Raw genomic sequence first — 19,263 nt, 5'->3', positions numbered from 1 at the left:
CTACCTGGCTCTATAGCTCCTTCATGCCAATGCAGCTATCAGGAACTGGAGTCACATCGGCTACAGGCATTGGCTAAAGGACAGTTGTTAAACACATTCACGCCAGCCTAAACTGTTTCTCAGGCGGACTAAGCTTCAGTGGATGCCTATCGGCTCTGGGAGATTTTTATGATGACTGCAAAGTCGGATATGTTTCTCTTTCCAGTCAGTTTGGGACTGTTATTTTGATCTCAGTTGTCTGTCTGTTAGTTATTTTTCTCAACCACGACCTCTGTTACATAGCCTGTCTAAACACAGCAACCTGTTTAATTTTAGGTTATGCATATTACAAATGAAAACCGCACAGTATAACTCTCATCTAACTGGTACCACTCTCTATTAGAGATCACCTTTTATTCTACCATCAGTTTTGAGTGGATACCAGTGTTAATATTTGGAGACATTTTAAACAGGGTTTACTCATGGCATAGGTCACTGGGAGTCTATAGATCTCTGCTGATACCAATTTCTTTTTAGATATTATAATTGCCATGTATGATTCACCAGCTATGGGTTTAGGGACACTCATATAGGGATTAGATACCGCTTCTGATTTAAAGGCTTTGTACACCTATTTAACTCTACAATACATATGATAATGTTGATACTAGAGTCTACTATACTAGTTCTGGAATGTGCAGTGTTAGCCTGTTTAAAAATAACTATATGATCTGGTGATAGTTTTCAAGTTCTCTATCCCTTTGATAATCAGGAAGACCAGTAACCCCATAACACTAGATAATACTATTATGCCTTTGTATTTATATCTTACAAGTATATTGCTACTTACCATACGTGTATATTTTAATATGCTTTATTGCCCCTTCTATCTGAGTGCTAAGGTTAAGCTGACCCGGCTTACATCTATATTAATATATGGCTACTCTATCCTAACTACCCTAGCTCCTAGTCCTACACTATATACATGAGCTCGATACCCAAGATTTACTTACCCAGTTTAATACTAATCGTTCCAATACGGGAACTTAAATTCCATATAGTTCTAAATAGAATTATATTCCCCTGCACTGGCTCAAGACTATAGTTAAAGGTATTTTGAACTAGTTATAAAATTTCATCTATTATACTTACACCGAAATTTATCTAGTCACCTAGATATGCAGTTTTTTGGGTCTGCCTTAGGGTAAAGTTTATTTACCATCTACCTTATACTCCGATATCTCCAGTTGTATGGGTATCTCTTATTGTTGCCTAAGTGTTGTGTTATTATTATTCTATATGTCATATACTATTATTATTTGCGACTGTATGAGTGCCATCCCTAGTTTTCCTATGATCATGCCCACATTTTTGGTACACATTATTTGATCCGGTTGAGCCTCTCTCCTCCCTTTCCTGCTGGTACTTACTGCCTGCGGGTCATATCCCTTCTCCTTTTTCCCACATTGCCTATAGGTGGCACTCCCCTAGGAGAGGGGCTCACGCTGAGGCCCCCTAAATCCCGAATAGTCTAATGTTCCACCTCCACTCTATACAATATTGTAGAGTGCTGTTCATTTCATAGAAACCGAATTTATTTCCATTAAGTGTTAGACCAGGTTTCAGCTGTTTTCTACTTATCTACCACCCCTCACTTTTTATAAACAGCATGTCCTTCCTTTTCAGTCCAATATAGTGTAACTGCATAATACGACCTTTACTAACTAATTTACTATCCTGTCTGGCTCCGCCCTCCTCTCCCTCCCCCACTCCACTTTGAGCGGCTTTTGCCCGCTGCACTCCTTTTTCCCCCTCTTTGCTAATTTGGTCCAAAAGTGGCCAAACAACTCACTCTGTGTAGCTACATTAGATTTAACATTCTTGATAATACATGGTCCGCATGTGACCAACGCTGTAACTACTCCCCTTTTAAGCTTAAAACATAAAAGTGAAGTCTCAATTTATATAGTCCAAATCCTTGCTAATGTCCTCGATGAACTGGATTCATCTGCTCCTTCTGTTTTCCTCTATTGACTAGTCAACCTCTTTACTTTGACGTATTTCCTGCCAATTTTCGCTCCCTCACTCCCTTAAGAATCTTCATTAAATACCATTCCTTAAATTTATAAATACTCATTAGGTTGGCATAATTGGTACTGTTGGCTGGGCAGTATTTTTGTAATAGCACTATATTCTTTTCATTTGTCATTGTTTTTGGAAGTGTCACTAATGTTATACTTGCTTATGACTTCAATAAAAAAAAAAAAAATTGTTTAAAAAAGTACACCCCTGTGCAGAAGTAGTGTATCATGCCCGCTGCACATCGCTGCACATTGATAAATGCCGACAGCATACGAATTCGGCATTTATCATTGCACCAGCAGTTCTTGTGAACTGCTGGCGCAATGCTGTCCCCTGCAGATTCGCCGCTAGCAGGAGGTGTCAATCAACCCGATCGTATTAAATCGGGTTGATTTCTGTCCGCTGCCTCAGAGCAGGTGGACAAGTTATGGACCGCTGCTTCATAACTTCTGTTTCCGGCGAGCCTTCAAGGAGCTTCAAGCAAGGGGCCTCAAGCTCCATATGGAGTTTGATAAATTTGCCCCATAAACCTAACTCCTGAGTAGTTTGTTTATGAGCCAGCACTGAATGGCTAAAATGCAAGTCTGTCAAAAGAACTGAGATGGGGGGGGGGGCAGTTTGCAAAGGCAATTACAAATACAAGGTAATCACAGAAACAAAAAAGTGTATTAATATAATAACCGTATTGGTTATGCAAAACTGGGGAATGGGTAATAAAGAGATTATCTATCTTATTAAACAATAAAAATGTTCAAGTAGACTTCACACTGTAAGCAGTATATATGTTATATTTGTGTAATAGCTATTATTCCCCCATATGTAATGCATTATTCCTTTGAAAATTAGTTGTACGATTAATACTGTTAATGATGGTGATGCAGAAATGTGTCACGTAATACAAATAAGAAGAATCATATTATTACAAAAAGAGTTTTGTTGCACATTTAGGAGTTTTGCAATCAGCAGTGGATAAAGCGGAAATGCCCAAAGTACTAGTCTGGTGTGGTTTTAATAAACTTCCATGCTGCAAAGATTTAGTTAGTATGGAGCTTTCATGTTATATTCAAAGTTTGTTGATTTCAAATGTTAATGATTTGCTTTAGTATGCTAATGCATCTATTAATGTATTCATCTGCAGTTCCTTCCAGTCCTGCAATCACTGCTAATCTAAACAACTTCCTAATATTCTTTTTATTTCTTCTAATACTAAAGAGACTTTGCTTATAAGTCTGGGCAAAAATCCAGTTTAACCAATATTGGTTGAATTTACATTAGTGACGCTACCTATGTATGGCTGCCAAAAATAAAAAAAATCATACCATCCAGTATTTGTACCATCAATCTACAGTTGCTTAGCAGCAGTCTCTGAGACACTAATTGTCTTCTAAATGTTAATTGCGATTATCCTAGCTAAAGTGTAGGTATAATCTAGATTTTATTAGGGACAAGGAGACGAGTATTTTGCTTTAACTTTCTTTACTACTACCAATGCAGCCATTAAAAGTATAACAGAACATAAACAGAGAAAAGAAATGACAGACATATTGAACCAATGAGAGCATTTTCTTAACGAATGTAGAAAAGAAGAACCAATCAGTTTTCTCATATCCACCATAAAGGGACCAATGACCCCCAATTATTCCTCTTTCGGATTTGCTGTTGAGATGGAATAGGAAATGTAGTTGAACAACAGAACAAACAGGAACAGTCCAAACATAAAGATGAAACTGAGGAAACATTTCAATCCGAAGTTGATCGAGGAGGATGAAGAAAAACCATTTATTTGGAACAGGGATGATGCATGAGATGAAACTTGAAATGCAGATAACTCAGATGAAGAAGAGAAGGATCCTGTAGAAGAATGCAGATTCTTGGAATGTGGAGACATCTTAGACTGTAGGAGCTAGGTGAATAAACACAATAATTAGTAATATATAAAGACATATTAATAAAATATAATACTCGTCTCCTTGTCCTTAATAAAATCTAGATTATACCTACACTTTAGCTAGGATAATCCCAATTTTATTACAGGACAGGAGACTCCTATTTTGCTAGTTTAAAGCTGAGGCAAAAAAGGAAGAAGAAGGATGAGAAATGGGTTTGAAATAAAACTGACGAAATGTGGAGTCAGAGGACCAATCTGCGGCATTAAGTATATCTTGAAGAGAAGCTGAATTTACAAAGGCTTTAGAGGCCGCAGAACCTCGAACAGAGTGGGCAGAAAATTTGGAGATCACACCAGCTTTCCTTCAAGATCCACTTAAAGGGACAGTCTAGGCCAAAATAAACTTTCATGATTCAGATAGAGCATGTAATTTTAAACAATTTTCCAATTTACTTTTATCACCAATTTTGCTTTGTTCTCTTGGTATTCTTAGTTGAAAGCTTAACCTAGGAGGTTCATATGCTAATTTCTTAGACCTTGAAGCCCACCTCTTTCAGACTGCATTTTAACAGTTTTTCACCACTAGAGGGTGTTAGTTCACGTATTTCATATAGATAACACTGTGCTCGTGCACGAGAAGTTATCTGGGAGCAGGCACTGATTGGCTAGACTGCAAGTCTGTCAAAAGAACTGAAAAAGGGGCAGTTTTCAGAGGCTTAGATACAAGATAATCACAGAGCTTAAAAGTATATTATTATAACTGTGTTAGTTATGCAAAACTGGGAAATGGGTAATAAAGGGATTATCTATCTTTTAAAACAATAACAATTCTGGTGTAGACTGTCCCTTTAACCCAGCGAGCAATGGAGGTAGATGTAACAGGCTTGTGAGGAGGAACGAAAGATAAAAGGAGTTGATCTGATGATAAAGGAGAATGAAAAGGATTAGTTCTTTTGAGATATTCTTTAAAACAGATGACTACACAAAGATTGGGAGAAGAAGGAAAATAAGGATAAAATAAGGTGGAAGAAAAGGATTTTGTCCTATGAGAGATGAAAAAGGTTAGACCTTCAGGAGAGAAGGAAATAGAGTTGAAATCAATAGCTCTGACATTTGAGACTCTTCTAAAAGAGAGAAGGCAAAGATGAGTAGCAAGTTTGCAAGTGAGTTGTTTTAAAGACAGACGGTCATTAGAGGGCCAGGAGTTGAAAAAGGAAAGAACCAAATCTACATCCCAAAATTGAGAATGTCTGGGAATAGGAGGACGTTTGATTCTGATGGCTTTGAGAATTCTACAAACCTGAGGTGTCGACCACTGGAAAATTATTCATAAGAGAATGTCGAGAGAAAATAGCTGATCTAATTATATTAATAGTTCTATAAGAGAGACCAGACTCAAAAAGAGAGGATAAAACAAGTTATATTTTGGACTAGAGGGGCTGAAAAGGAATCAAAGTTTCATTCCAAGCACCAACGATTCCATTTGGACCAGGCTGATGAATAGGATCTGTGGGTACCTGGGGCAAGGGATTCTCGTAATAATTGTAATGCCCCTGACAAAAGGTCAGAGACAGGGAAGGGATTCCTGAAATCTTTCAAGGCTAGAAGATGAAGGGATCCTTGGAGGACTATGCTGTGGGGGTTGTAGTTCGGGTCTAAGAGGAGATCTGGAGAAGATGTTAGAAGAAGGGGAAGTTCTATTGCCATCTCCAGGAGACAGGGAAAGCATGGTTGGGAAGGCCAAAAAGGAGTGATTAGAAGCAGGGAAAGGGATTCCCAATAAACTTTGGAAAGGATCCTGGGAATCATGATGAAAGGAGGTAAGGCATAAGCTCCAGACAGAGACCAAGGTTGGAGAAAAGCATCTGTTGCTTGAGCCTTCGGATTCGGACGCCAACTGAAGATTGGACAAATTTGACAATTGAGGCGAGACGCGAACAGGTCTATAGAGAAGGGGCCTTGGAGATGATGGAGGCTAAGGAAAATCAAATGATTGAGTTTCCAGTCGCTAGAGTCTTTGAGGAATCTGGAACTCCAGTCCGCCGTGGAATTCAAAAGTCCGGGGAGATATTCAGCTTTCACCATAATGTTTTGGGCTAGGCAGAAATGAATGAAATCCTTTGTAATATCTGATAGAACCTTTGACTTGGTACCTCCGAGACAATTCAGATACTGAACCATTGAAACATTGTCCTTCCTCAACAGAATGGATGTGGGATGGTTAAAGTGAGAAAAGCTTTTGATGGCAAAAGATCCAGCAAGAAGCTCTAGACAGTTTATGTGAAGAGATTTCTCTTTGGAAGACCATTTCCCACCTGTAATGGAAGGACCACCTCTGGCACCCCAGCCAGAAAGACTGGCATTTGATTTGATGACTAAATCCGGGATAGAACCAAAAATGGCTCTCCCATTCCAGGCTTCTATATGACTGAGCTACCAAGAGAGTTATTGTTTGGCTGAGAGAGAGAGAGAAATCTTGTTGGAGTAAGGAAAATCTTTTTGAAGGTAAAATATTTTTAATCTCTGCAGAGCCCGATAATGAAGGGGAGTAGGATAAATGGCTTGATTCAAGGATGATAGTAAACCTACAATCCAAGCCACTGTCCTGAGGGAAACAAGATCTTTGGATAGAGTACGAGAAATTTCCTTCCTTATATTTTTTATTTTGTCTTTTAGAAGACTGAGGGTAGAGGATTTTGTGTTTATCAGAAAACCTAGAAAAGTAAGAGATTGGGAAGGAATGAGTTCTGATTTTTCCTGATTGATGAGAAAACCTAAATTGCAAAAGAGATTGACTGTGAGTTGAAGTTGCTGGAGGAGGTAAAGATGATCATGGTTCATTATCAAGATGTCATCCAGGTATACAATAAATCTGACTCCACGAAGGCGGAGCCAGGAAACAACTGGTTTCATCAATTTGGTAAATACAACAAGGGGCGGAGGATAAGCCAAAGGGAAGGCATGTAAACTGCCAAAAGAGATTATTCTATTGAAATTTCAGAAAATTTTGAAATTCCTGAGCTATAGGGACTGTCAGGTAAGCGTCTCTAAGATCTAGGCAAACAAGCCAGTCCCTGTCCTGAAGGCAATCTCTAAGAAGATAGATACCCTCCATTTTGAAATGATGATAAGTTACATAAAAATTCAAGGAACGCAAGTTTATGACGGGACGAAATTTACCATTTTTCTTTTTTAAAAAGAGATTGCTTAGAAAGCCTTCAGAAGGACAGAGAGATAGCTCTATGGCCTGTTTTTGAATAAGATTGTTTACTTATAGGTGTAAGAGTTGTTTGTCTTAAAGGGAAAAATGTTTGGGATAAGGTAAGGCAATCTGAATAGGAAGGGAAGAAAATTCTATTTGAAATCCCTGAATAGTATTTAAAACCCAAGAGTCTGAGGATATAACCTCCCAATTTTTTTACAAAATCTTCCTCCTATTCTTGATGGAGAAATATTTTTGTGAGATTAAGCCAGACTTATCTGAAGGTGTTCTTGAGCGGGTTCGTTATCTAAAACCTCTAAATTGACATGGTCTGGAATGGGACAGAAAGAACTGAGGGTATGTTGAGAAATAGTTTTCAGGAAAGTGTCTCTGATTGTTGTATCGGGACTGATATTGGTATTGGTATTGAAATTGGAGTCTGTATGTATTATATGATCTGCCAGGAAAGTGACCCCCTACCTTTCCCGGCCCTGTCAAAAACACGATTGGGATTTAAAAAATAATTTATAGATGTCTTGGCCTTGTTGAGGGAATAAAAGGCGCTAACATAATTGTTAAGTTCTTTAATAAAGTCATCTCCAAAAAGAGTCCATTAGCAGAGGGACCAGATTCAGACAGAGCCATATCTGTGAGTTTTGGGTCAATATTCCTGAGAATATATTTCCTTCTTTTAATAGAAATAGCAGAGTTAGTGTTACCAATATGACATACGGTTCTGTGAAGCCATTGAGTGACTAAAGCCGGGTCTAGGGCAGAATTATTTTCTAAAATTCTAGAATTTTTGTGAGGGGACCAATATAATCCAGGATCTTATCCTGACAAATCTTCCATGATCTACCAAGACCCTTTTTTACATTAAATCCTGGAGTGGAAATAAATTTAACAATTTTAGGATCCACATCTGGAGTATTAGCAGTGTTATTAGGTAAATTGGGGCGAGGGCATTCCGCCACATTTTATTCCTAACTCTCTTTTAACCCCTTAACGACCGAGGACGTGCAGGGTACGCCCTCTAAAAAAAGTCACTTAACGACCAAGGACGTACTCTGCACGTCCTCGGTCTGGAAAGCAGCTGGAAGCGATCCTGATCACTTCCAGCTGCTTTCCGGTTATTGAAGGATGCCTCAATATCAAGGCATCCTGCAATAACAAATTTTACCCCTCCGGTGCAGAGAGAGACACTCTGTGGCCCTCTCTGCACCGGACATCGATGGCCGCATTCGTTGGTGGGGGGGAGCTGAAGTGGGAGGCGAGTGGGCGGCCATCAATGTGGTCTAAGTCAGAGAGGGAGGCGGGATCGCCAGGGGCGCGCACGGGAGGAGGCGGCCAGGTGCGTGCATGGGGAAGGAGCGGGTGGGAACCGCTACACTACAGAAAAATTGTTTTTTATAAGTGGGAGAAAGGGGGGGGGGGGGTAAAATATAAACCAAGTAAATCTAAGGGATCTGGGAGCGGGTGGGGGAATGGTCTTGGGGGTGGAAGCTACACTACAGAAAAAAGGAATAAAAATTAAAAAAAAAAAAAACATTTTATTTGCAAACTGGGTACTGGCAGACAGCTGCCAGTACCCAAGATGGCCCCCAATAAGGCAGAGGGGGAGGGTTAGAGAGCTGTTTTGGGGGGGATCAGGGAAGTTGGGGGCTAAGGGGGGATCCTACACACCAGCATATGTAAATATGCTTAAAAAAAAAAGATTTAAAAAAAAAAAAGATACCTTTTTTTTTAGTACTGGCAGACATTCTGCCAGTACTAAGATGGCAGGGACAATTGTGAGGTGGGGGAGGGAAGAGAGCTCTTTGGGAGGGATCAGGGGGTCTGATGTGTCAGATGGGAAGCTGTTCTCTACACTAAAGCTAAAATGAACCCTGCAAGCTCCCTACAAGCTACCTAATTAACCCCTTCACTGCTGGGCATAATTCACGTGTTGTGCGCAGTGGCATTTAGCGGCCTTCTAATTACCAAAAAGCAACACCAAAGCCATATATGTCTGCTATTTCTGAACAAAGGGGATCCCAGAGAAGCATTTACAACCATTTGTGCCATAATTGCACAAGCTGTTTGTAAATAATTTCAGTGAGAAACCTAAAGTTTGTGAAAAAGTTGACTATTTTTTTTAATTTGATCGCATTTGGCAGTGAAATGGTGACATGAAATATACCAAAAAGGGCCTAGATCAATACTTGGGGTTGTCTACTACACTACAGCTAAAATTAACCCTACAAGCTCCCTAATTAACCCCTGTACTGCTGAGCATAATACACGTGTGGTGCACAGCGGCATTTAGCGGCCTTCTAATTACCAAAAAACAACGCCAAAGCCATATATGTCTGCTATTTCTGAACAAAGGGGATCCCAGAGAAGCATTTACAACCATTTGTGCCATAATTGCACAAAATGTTTGTAAATGATTTCAGTGAGAAACCTAAAATTTGGAAAAATGTAAAAAAAAATTTTTATTTGATCGCATTTGGCGGTGAAATGGTGGCATGAAATATACCAAAATGGGCCTAGATCAATACTTTGGGTTGTCTACTACACTACACTAAAGCTAAAATTACCCCAAAAAGCTCCCTACATGCTCCCTAATTAACCCCTTCACTGCTGGGCATAATACACGTGTGGTGCGCAGTGGCATTTAGCGGCCTTCTAATTACCAAAAAGCAACGTCAAAGCCATATATGTCTGCTATTTCTGAACAAAGGGGATCCCAGAAAAAAATTTACAACAATTTATGCCATAATTGCATAAGCTGCTTGTAAATAATTTCAGTGAGAAACCTAAAGTTTGTGAAAAAATTTGTGAAAAAGTGAACAATTTTTTTTTATTTGATCGCATTTGGTGGTGAAATGGTGGCATGAAATATACCAAAATGGGCCTAGATCAATACTTTGGGATGTAAAATATACACATGTCAAGGGATATTCAGAGTCCAGACAGATATCAGTCTTCCAATGTAACTAGCACTAATTTTGAAAAAACGTGGTTTGGAAATAGCAAAGTGCTATTTGTATTTATGGCCCTATAACTTGCAAAAAAAGCAAAGAACATGTAAACATTGGGTATTTCTAAACTCAGGACAAAATTTAGAAACTATTTAGCATGGGTGTTTTTTGGTGGTTGTAGATATTTAAAAGATTTTAAGGGTCAAATTTAGAAAAAGTGTGTTTTTTTCCATTTTTTCCTCATATTTTATATTTCTTTTTATAGTAAATTATAAGATATGATGAAAATAATGGTATCTTTAGAAAGTCCATTTAATGGCGAGAAAAACGGTATATAATATGTGTGGGTACAGTAAACAAGTAAGAGGAAAATTACAGCTAAATACAAACACTTCAGAAATGTAAAAATAACCCTGGTCCCAAACGGACAGAAAATGGAAAAGTGCTGTGGTCATTAAGGGGTTAAGGGGACGTCTAATCCAATGTTCCACAAATTCAGAAATGTCTTTAGAAGGGAACCATTCTGATAAGCGAGGATGTTGGAGTTCATCAGGATTAAATCTAGGATTCCCAATTTTGTCAGTAAAATTATAAGGTTTAATGGAGTTAGATTTAGAGAGAGAAATTTTTTTTGCGTCTTTTGGGAGCAGGGGATTCATTGTCTGAAATAAATTTTTTATTTTCTGACTGAAATGATCTTCTGAAGAAAAATCATTATCACTTTGAGAAATAGCAGTGTCTAAGTATTTGTGTAATTTTCTTTTATGACTCATAAGTTTTTCCTCTGAGCCTGAGGGAGAAGGTGAATCAATCATAGCTTGTACTGATTTTCCTGTAAGGGGGCTATCATGAGGGGAAGACATGCTGAAAAAGGAAATACTTTAACCTCAATAAAATTAAAACAGGCAAAAAATATTCCCTTAACTATACATGAAATTTAACTGAGTAACAAAACAACAGGAAAAAAAAATTTCTGTGAAAATTTTACAATGTTGCAATGTAGAAGACAGCTGTAGTGTGCAGAGAGCTGTAAGGAGTTGTGAGGTAAAAAGGGGCGGGAACAAATAAAAATGGCCACCAGAGTTTTTCATTAGCAGGAGAAGAGAAGAGAGCTGGAGTGAAAACAGCTCAAGGCAATATAAGGAAAGAAAAATGAAAGCAAAACGGAATGTATTAGAAAGGTAAGGAGACCTTAAAAAACTGAAGCAAACGGAAAAAAAAAATATTTTGAAAAAGACAGCTCAGAGAGTGCAAGAGCTTAGGCAGAAAAAGGGGGAAAAGAGAGACAGAGTAATAAAATACAATACAACGAGTAATACAATCAAGCAAGATACATAGCTGCAATACTTATGTTTCTGATAGCAGCAAAAGAAAGAGGAATAATTGGGGGTCATTGGTCCCTTTATGGTGGATATGAGAAAGCTGATTTGGTTCTTCTTTTCTACATTTGTTAAGAAAATGCTCTCATTGGTTCAATATATCTGGCATCTCCTTTCTCTGTAATGTTAACTGTTTATGTTCTGTTATACTTTTAATGGCTGCATTGGTAGTAGTAAAGGAAGTAAAAGCAAAATATGAGTCTCTTGTCCTGTAATAAAATTACAAATTGGGTTTAGCTTAATACCTTACAAGAATGAAGAAGTAAGTAAACCTAGTAAAAAAACAAAAAAAAAAACAGAAAAAACCCAAAAGCACTTTAAACTATCCAAGTTGATGTGCAGTTCAGTTTTTTCACCAGCAATATAGTCTTTCTATGGAACCTATCTGCCCATTATTTGGGTTTATTATATCACAATGAAATTCTTTTGCAGCGCACCCCTTATTCTAGCGCAAGAAGGATTTGTCAATCACCCCTTATTGCCGCTGCTTTCTTAGCTTGTGTTAAGCAGTCTCTTATGAAAAAGTCTGAACCACAACAAAGGATACAAAGAATTCTTAGCTGCCTTGCTGGTCTTATGTTATGGCTTAATGATCATCCTGTTAGTTATGATTATTATATAATACTTTTATATTAAGTTTAAAAGGCTTTGCTCTATTTCTGAAGTTGCAATGTTCCACTTTAAGAGATCATCACGTTTATCTTTTGGCATCAAATGTTAAAAAAGAATATTCAGAAATCTCTGATGGCAGAATTACGGTGTCATCAATCAATTATAATAGCAAGGGATACAAAAAGTAGGCTACCCCTATTGTTTATTCATACTAATGAGCTAGTATAAATGTCTGAAGAACTAATGCATGTCTAGAACAACATAAAGATTGATAGTACTACATTTATCAAGCTGCAGATACAGCTTTAGAGCTCCTGGGATGCAAGCATAGTTAAGAAGCAGTGGTCATTATATAGCTGTTTCTTCATCTCTCCGCCAGCTCTGAGCTAGTGGTTTAATACTAGTTCAATTGGGGTAATTGACAGCCACTGTTGTCACACGATTTGTGCTCATGCAATGATAAATGCAGGCAACATGATGCTGCTCACTACCTGTGATCACGAGTGGAGAGATTTGGGAACTTATCCACCTGCACATTAATAAAGGCCATAGTGTTAGTTGCTAGAAATGACATTTCCTTGGGCGCTGAGTAATAGCCTGGTTTTACATAGGAATTAAAATGCTTGTTAGTAGAACAATTCAATTAACTGAAATATTTATTAGGAAGTGGTTACTTAGTAAATAGCTCAACAAGCCACCTTTATTTAACAGCTTATTTATGCTTCTTTAGAACTCCCTATAACGATCAGAGTCCGGTAATCCTTCTGTACCAGTCTTCATTCCTTGTCTTTATTTATTGTACCCCTATCTAGCTCTAACTCTAGGAATCTGTTGGTGTACTATAAAGTAGTGTGATGTACAAAGCGCCTAAAGGCTGAGGTTACTGGAGTGATTTAGATTGGATGTAGTGGTCCTTAAAACCAATAAGGTAAAACGTAGTTTTAATAAAATGCAAATATAATAAGAACAATGTAAATATAATAAGAACAATAAAACAATCAAGCAGTCAACTAGATGGTCAGATAATACAATAAAAACATAAGCGAGCTCTTATGGATCCATAGTGTGAAAATAGACATATATAAGCAAGTGTTAATGCAATAGAAGATGAGTGCCTAGGGTCAAAATAATGTCCAGATAAAAAGTCAATGCTGTAATCCAAGAGTGAGGGGGTGTGGTCCAAAGTGAGAGGTGATAAGTAGTTCAAGAGTAAAAATTTAAAAATGAATCATTCAATCAATCCAAAAATGCAATGGTGGTGTGAAAAAACAATGAAAAATGGTGAAAAATAGAAAAAATGAAAAAATAGTGAAAAGAATGTTATAAAAAATTGATAAAAGATAAAAAAATGAAAAAAGTGTTAAAAAATATATAACACAGTGCTCATCCAATAGGGTCCTAGTAGTGCTGTGTGTCCTCCTATGTGGTTTCTGAGTGTCCTATAAAAAATTAAAAAACATAGTGTAGATCGTACATTAAAATTGGCGGGTATTGTAAATATGCTTACCAACTCTGTCGACGCGTTTTGGCCCAATATAGGCCTTTTTCAAGACAGTAAATATGTGTGACAATGATGGCCTTATATAGGGTAAGCAATAATGGTGGTTTTGGCACCAAATCTTACATTTTTGGGGATGCCCACTTCCTGTTTGATGCATTGTGTGTATGTCTACAATCAACAAGAATACTGCTAAAAAATAGGTCTAAAAGAGAGAAAATTGACATCACATCCGGTTTCGGCAGACCCGGAAGTGGCTAATATTAATTAGGTATATCCCTCTTTTCAGAGAGAAAATTGAGCCATATTGAGTTAAAACGTAGCTCATCTGTATATATAGGAAGTATTAAAAGTTGTTTTAGATTTAGATGTATTCAAAAGCTTGTAAAGATGTTTATCATATCAAGTATAACACCACTTCCGGTTTCGGCAAAACCGGAAGTTACATCATATCCGGTTTCGGCAGACCCGGAAGTGGCTAATATTAATTGGGTATATCCCTCTTTTCATAAGCAAATATCTTTTTTTGTAGGGTATGTAATACATTTTGGCCTTAAAGGCTTTCCAAACTACATATCCATGTCAACTCACATAGGTTCATCAAAACTCTAGCAGCACTTAGGGTTGCCACCCGTTCCTTAAAATACAGAACACTTATAAGTTACACATGCTGCAGGGTGTGCAGGGAAGAATATGAATAGTGCTGTCCAGAAACACAATACATGTTCCTCCCTGCACACCCTGCAGCATGTGTAACGTATAAGTGTCCAGGAAAACATGGCTGAGGTGGCAACCCTAGCAGCACTTCTGGTTTCGGCCTTACCGGAAGTGATGGAATGTTATTTCCGGTAACGATTCTGTGAGAGAATACACTATCAGACATGTTAAGTCTCGATTTTGGCAGATTAATTATTAAGAGACTTGTAATTTAGGTGATGGGAGTTCTGTCAAATAGACACATGAGGTATAATTTATTTAATGACTCTATTAATGAATATGATCGGACTGCTACATCACTTCCGGTTGGCTATACCGGATGTTAGAAACATGTGCTACCAAATCAGAGATATATTTAGCCATTTACAGAGCTAACCTCCAATTGGCTGTAAATGGCAGATTAACTTGGAGATATAAAAAATTTTTACATCATTTCTGGTTTAGCTAACCCGAGAGTTATAAAACACACAGTACCATATCAAGACTGTGTGTATTAGATGGTATAAACAATATAAAGAGCTTGTAGATGGGATAAATGAAAAAATAACAAGGAAAATACAGGTGTACACAAGGATTAGGGATATATATAAAGACATAATACATATTGTCCAACAAAGTGTTACATTGATCATTGCATCTTAGATGTGTCATTACATAACGTAGGGACATTTAACATATTTTTGACCAACAGTATGCTAATATATAGCGGGTAAGGTAAAGATAAAGATGAACAGACCGCCCAAACTAACAACGATAATCGTATTTTTTAAATATTTCACTATAAAGTTACATTTTTATTTACAAATCTATTGGCCAGAAAGCAATGTGTTGCCACCTTCCGGTATTTAAGGGCTTAAAGAGATGACATGAAACATGAAACACAACATTTTTCTTTCATGATTTAGGTAGAGAATACAATTTTAAAAAAGTTTCCAATTTACTTCTATTATCAAATTTGCTTAGTTCTCTTGTCATTCTTTGTTGATGCGAAATCTAGGTAGGTAGCGTGCACATGCCTGAAGCTCTACATGACAGGAAATAGTGCTGCCATCTACTGCTCTTGCTAATGTATAACATTGTTGCAGAACTGCTGCCATATAGTGCTGCAGACACGTGCACGCTCCTGAACTTACCTTCCTGCTTTTCAACAAGGGATAACGAGAAAATTGAGAAAATGTAATAATAGAATAAAATTGGGAAGTTGTTTAAAATTGAATGCGCTATCTGAATCATGAAAGAAACTTTTTACAATACTATTTAATAACATAAGGTCTGGTGAGGCTAGCGAGGCTAAAGACGCTCGAGGGAACTTAAAGAAAAGCCATATTGCATGTGCTCTGCAGTCAGCGTGCGACTTGTAATCTAGGTGTTTGGGTTTTATGTTTCTTTAAGATCTAGAAACATTGATTTTGTTGGTAGGTAAGAACCAAAAGGCATATTGCGTTCACCAAATTTCCTTCAAAAAGAAGCGTATTTAATTAACAGGATAGCCTTGCAGCAATAGTCCATACCGCCCCTGTCAAAATGAGCTTTTATAAATCAGCTACTCTATCTGTTAATAAGTGACAATGACTCCTAAATTACTCTTGAATCTAAACTCCAGCTTAAATGACAATTAAATATACTGCAATTGTATAATCAACAAATGCATAATAAAAAGACTACATAAAAGCACTTAGGGGTATATTTATGTAAGTGCAAGCAGACATGATACGCTGTCGGCAATTATCATTGCACCAGAAGTTCTTGTGAACTGCTGGTGCAATGCTGCCCCCTGCAGATTTGCGGCCAATCAGCCTCTAGCAGGGGGTGTCAATCAACCCGATCATATGTGATCGGGTTGATTTCTGTCCGCGGCCTCAGAGCAGGTTGACAAGTTATGGAGCAGTGGTCTTTAGACCGCTACTTCATAACTTCTGTTTTCGGCGAGTCTGAAGGCTCGCCGGAAACAAGGGGCATCAAGCTCCATACAGAGATTGATTAATAAGCCCCTTAGTATGAATTTCAGATGAGTAGTAGATATTTTTCTGACTACATTTCTAAAAAATTCAATTTTTCTTCCCTCTACATCATGTGACAGCCATTAGCCAATCAAAAAATGCAAAAACATATATTCGGTGAATTCTTGCGCATGCTCAGTGAGAGCTGGTGCAACAGAAAGTGTGCATGTATCAAAAAGTGCAACACTTTAGGATCCCAAAAGGTTTCTCTTGGGGTCGAAGAACTACAATATGTACATTATTTATGAATAAATGATATGTTATCCCTTATACTATATACATTTCATGCACCAGTGTATTTGGATTCTGTAATTAAAGTACAGTGTTTTAAAAATATGATTAAATCATTAGTTCATTAACATAATTAAAACTCTTTTATTTACAGGCAAAATCTTTCCAATATTTTGACAATCATAAAATCCATAGGGATGGGTTTTCATCTGCCAGTACAGGGTATTCGTTCCTTATCATTGGTAAGTAAGACATAGAATTAGCAGTGTATTTAACTAAGCTTAACTTTAAAATGATGATGCTGAAATCTCATTTATTTGTTAATTGGGTAAAACAAAACTGTCAATAAACTACGACATGAAAATATTTTTTTTTTGTTTTATCCATAAACATGTATAACTTTCCCTGTATATTTTGTTGTATAAATCTTGACAAATTCTAATGTTGTTGTCCCAATCCATAGTTAGGTAGTTATTAAAAGCATAAATCAATACTTATTAAAGTCCCCTTAATGCATTTTTAAAGTTAAGTACTTTTCTAATCTTGTTTTTTGAATTTCTTGAAAAAAATTGAAGTCACCACAGTACAAAAGAGAATCAACTGTGTAATTCAGATAGTTCCTGTAATAGTTTATATGACTCAATTACATTGTAATATATAGTTTAGAATGCTAACTAAGGGTATCATGGTCTGAATTACTTCTACCATGAAAATTATTATTTATAACTATCCCAAAATGCCTGGTAAATATTGCTCTTGGAGTGGTAGCCAGTACGTCAGTTACATATTACATACTAAAAGTTATTAGTTTGGTTATAAACCTATAAGGAGTCTGTCCCATTCAATTCATCCTGCACACACTGAATTGGAGCAATGAGACTGAAAATAATCTATCTTCTTCTGCTTCTCTCCATCTTTGAAATATTGTATGATCTTAAAAAGTACTAATCTATATCCCCTTTTCATATTTCTCAGGGTATACCCATATCCAGTAGAATCTTTTTAATGTCATTTTAATTAAAATCACCCCTTTTACCTTCACTTACCATCTCCGTAGTTTTACCAGCTCACCTAGGGGTCGATCCGATAAAAATCGTCGCCCGCAAAAGCCGGCGACGCCAATATTTACGCTGGTTTGGTATCACATATACGGCGTAACCTAGAAGTTACGCCCGTATATTTCTGCCGTCGCCCGTAGTTTTTTGGGCCATAGGCAGGTATACCAAACCAGCGCAGTTTGGTATCCAATATGCAGCGTAAGGACTTACGTGGCGAAAATGGAGAAATCTTACTCCATTTTCACCTCGCCACAAAAAGCAGCCGTAAGAAGCCTTACGCTGACTATTGGAGCCCCGTAACTCCCTAAACTAGCTAGAAAAAAACCTAACACCTAACGCATGCGCAATGTCTATCTCCCTGTCACCCGCGATCTGCTAAATAAAACCTAACACCTAACGCATGCGCAATGTCTATCTACCTGTCAACCGCGATCTGCTAAATAAAACCTAACACCTAACGCATGCGCAATGTCTATCTAGCTGTCAACCGCTATCCCCCCCCCCGAAATCCCTAATAAAGTTATTAACCCCTAAACCGCCGCTCCCGGACCCCGCCGCCATCTACATAAACTAACCCCCTACTGTGAGCCCCTAAAACCGCCGCCATCTACCTTATCTATCCCCTAATCTGACCCCTTACACCGCCGCCACCTATATAAAAATTATTAACCCCTAATCTTAACCCCCTATACCGCCGCCAGCTATATTAATATTATTAACCACTAATGTAAGCCCCTTACACCGCCGCCATCTCTATTAAAATTATTAACCCCTAATTTAATCTACCTACCCCGCCGCCAGCTATATTATCTATATTAACCCTAAGTATATTATAGTTAATATAGTTATTACATTATATATATTAACTATATTAACCCTAATTATATTAGGGTTAATATAGTTAATATAGTTACTATAGTATTTATATTAACTATATTAACTCTATCTAACCCTAACACCCCTAACTAAATTTATATTAAATTAATCTAATTCATATTATAAACTAAAATATTCCAATTTAAATATAAATACTTACCTATAAAATAAACCCTAATATAGCTACAATATAATTAATAATTACATTGTAGCTATGTTAGGGTTAATATTTATTTTACAGGTAAATTGTTAATTATTTTAACTAGGTATAATAGCTATTAAATAGTTATTAACTATTTAATATCTACCTAGTTAAAATAATTACCCAATTACCTGTAAAATAAATCCTAACCTAAGTTACAAATACACCTACACTATCAATAAATTAAATAAACTACAAATATCTATCTAAAAATACAATTAAATTAACTAAACTAAATTACAAAAAAAAACAAACACTAAATTACAAAAATAAAAAAAAGATTACAAGATTTTTAAGCTAATTACACCTATTCTAAGCCCCCTAATAAAATAATAAAGCCCCCCAAAATAAAAAAAATTCCCTGCCCTATTCTAAATTAAAAAAAGTTCAAAGCTCTTTACCTTACCAGCCCTTAAAAGGGCCTTTTGTGGGGCATGCCCCAAAGAATTCAGCTCTTTTGCATTTAAAAACATATACAATACCCCCCCCATTACAACCCACCACCCACATACCCCTATTCTAAACCCACCCAAACCCCCCTTAAAAAAGCCTAACACTACCCCCCGAAGATCTCCC

General features: G+C 37.2%; 1 protein-coding gene across 1 annotated transcript in view; it reads left to right on the top strand.

The window, feature by feature from the left end:
- CPED1 (cadherin like and PC-esterase domain containing 1) overlaps positions 1 to 19,263 on the top strand; it is a 654,007-nt gene that overhangs the window by 606,949 nt on the left and 27,795 nt on the right. The window contains exon 20 of the mRNA XM_053719194.1: positions 16,706 to 16,793. Within this exon, the coding sequence (XP_053575169.1) occupies positions 16,706 to 16,793 (88 nt within the window). The remainder of the gene's footprint in view (positions 1 to 16,705; positions 16,794 to 19,263) is intronic.

Source organism: Bombina bombina, chromosome 6, assembly GCF_027579735.1.
Source record: "Bombina bombina isolate aBomBom1 chromosome 6, aBomBom1.pri, whole genome shotgun sequence".
NCBI classification, from domain to species: Eukaryota; Metazoa; Chordata; class Amphibia; order Anura; family Bombinatoridae; genus Bombina; species Bombina bombina.
The sequence above is the reverse complement of the archived record's forward strand: the minus strand, read 5'-3'. Positions and strand labels throughout refer to the sequence as shown.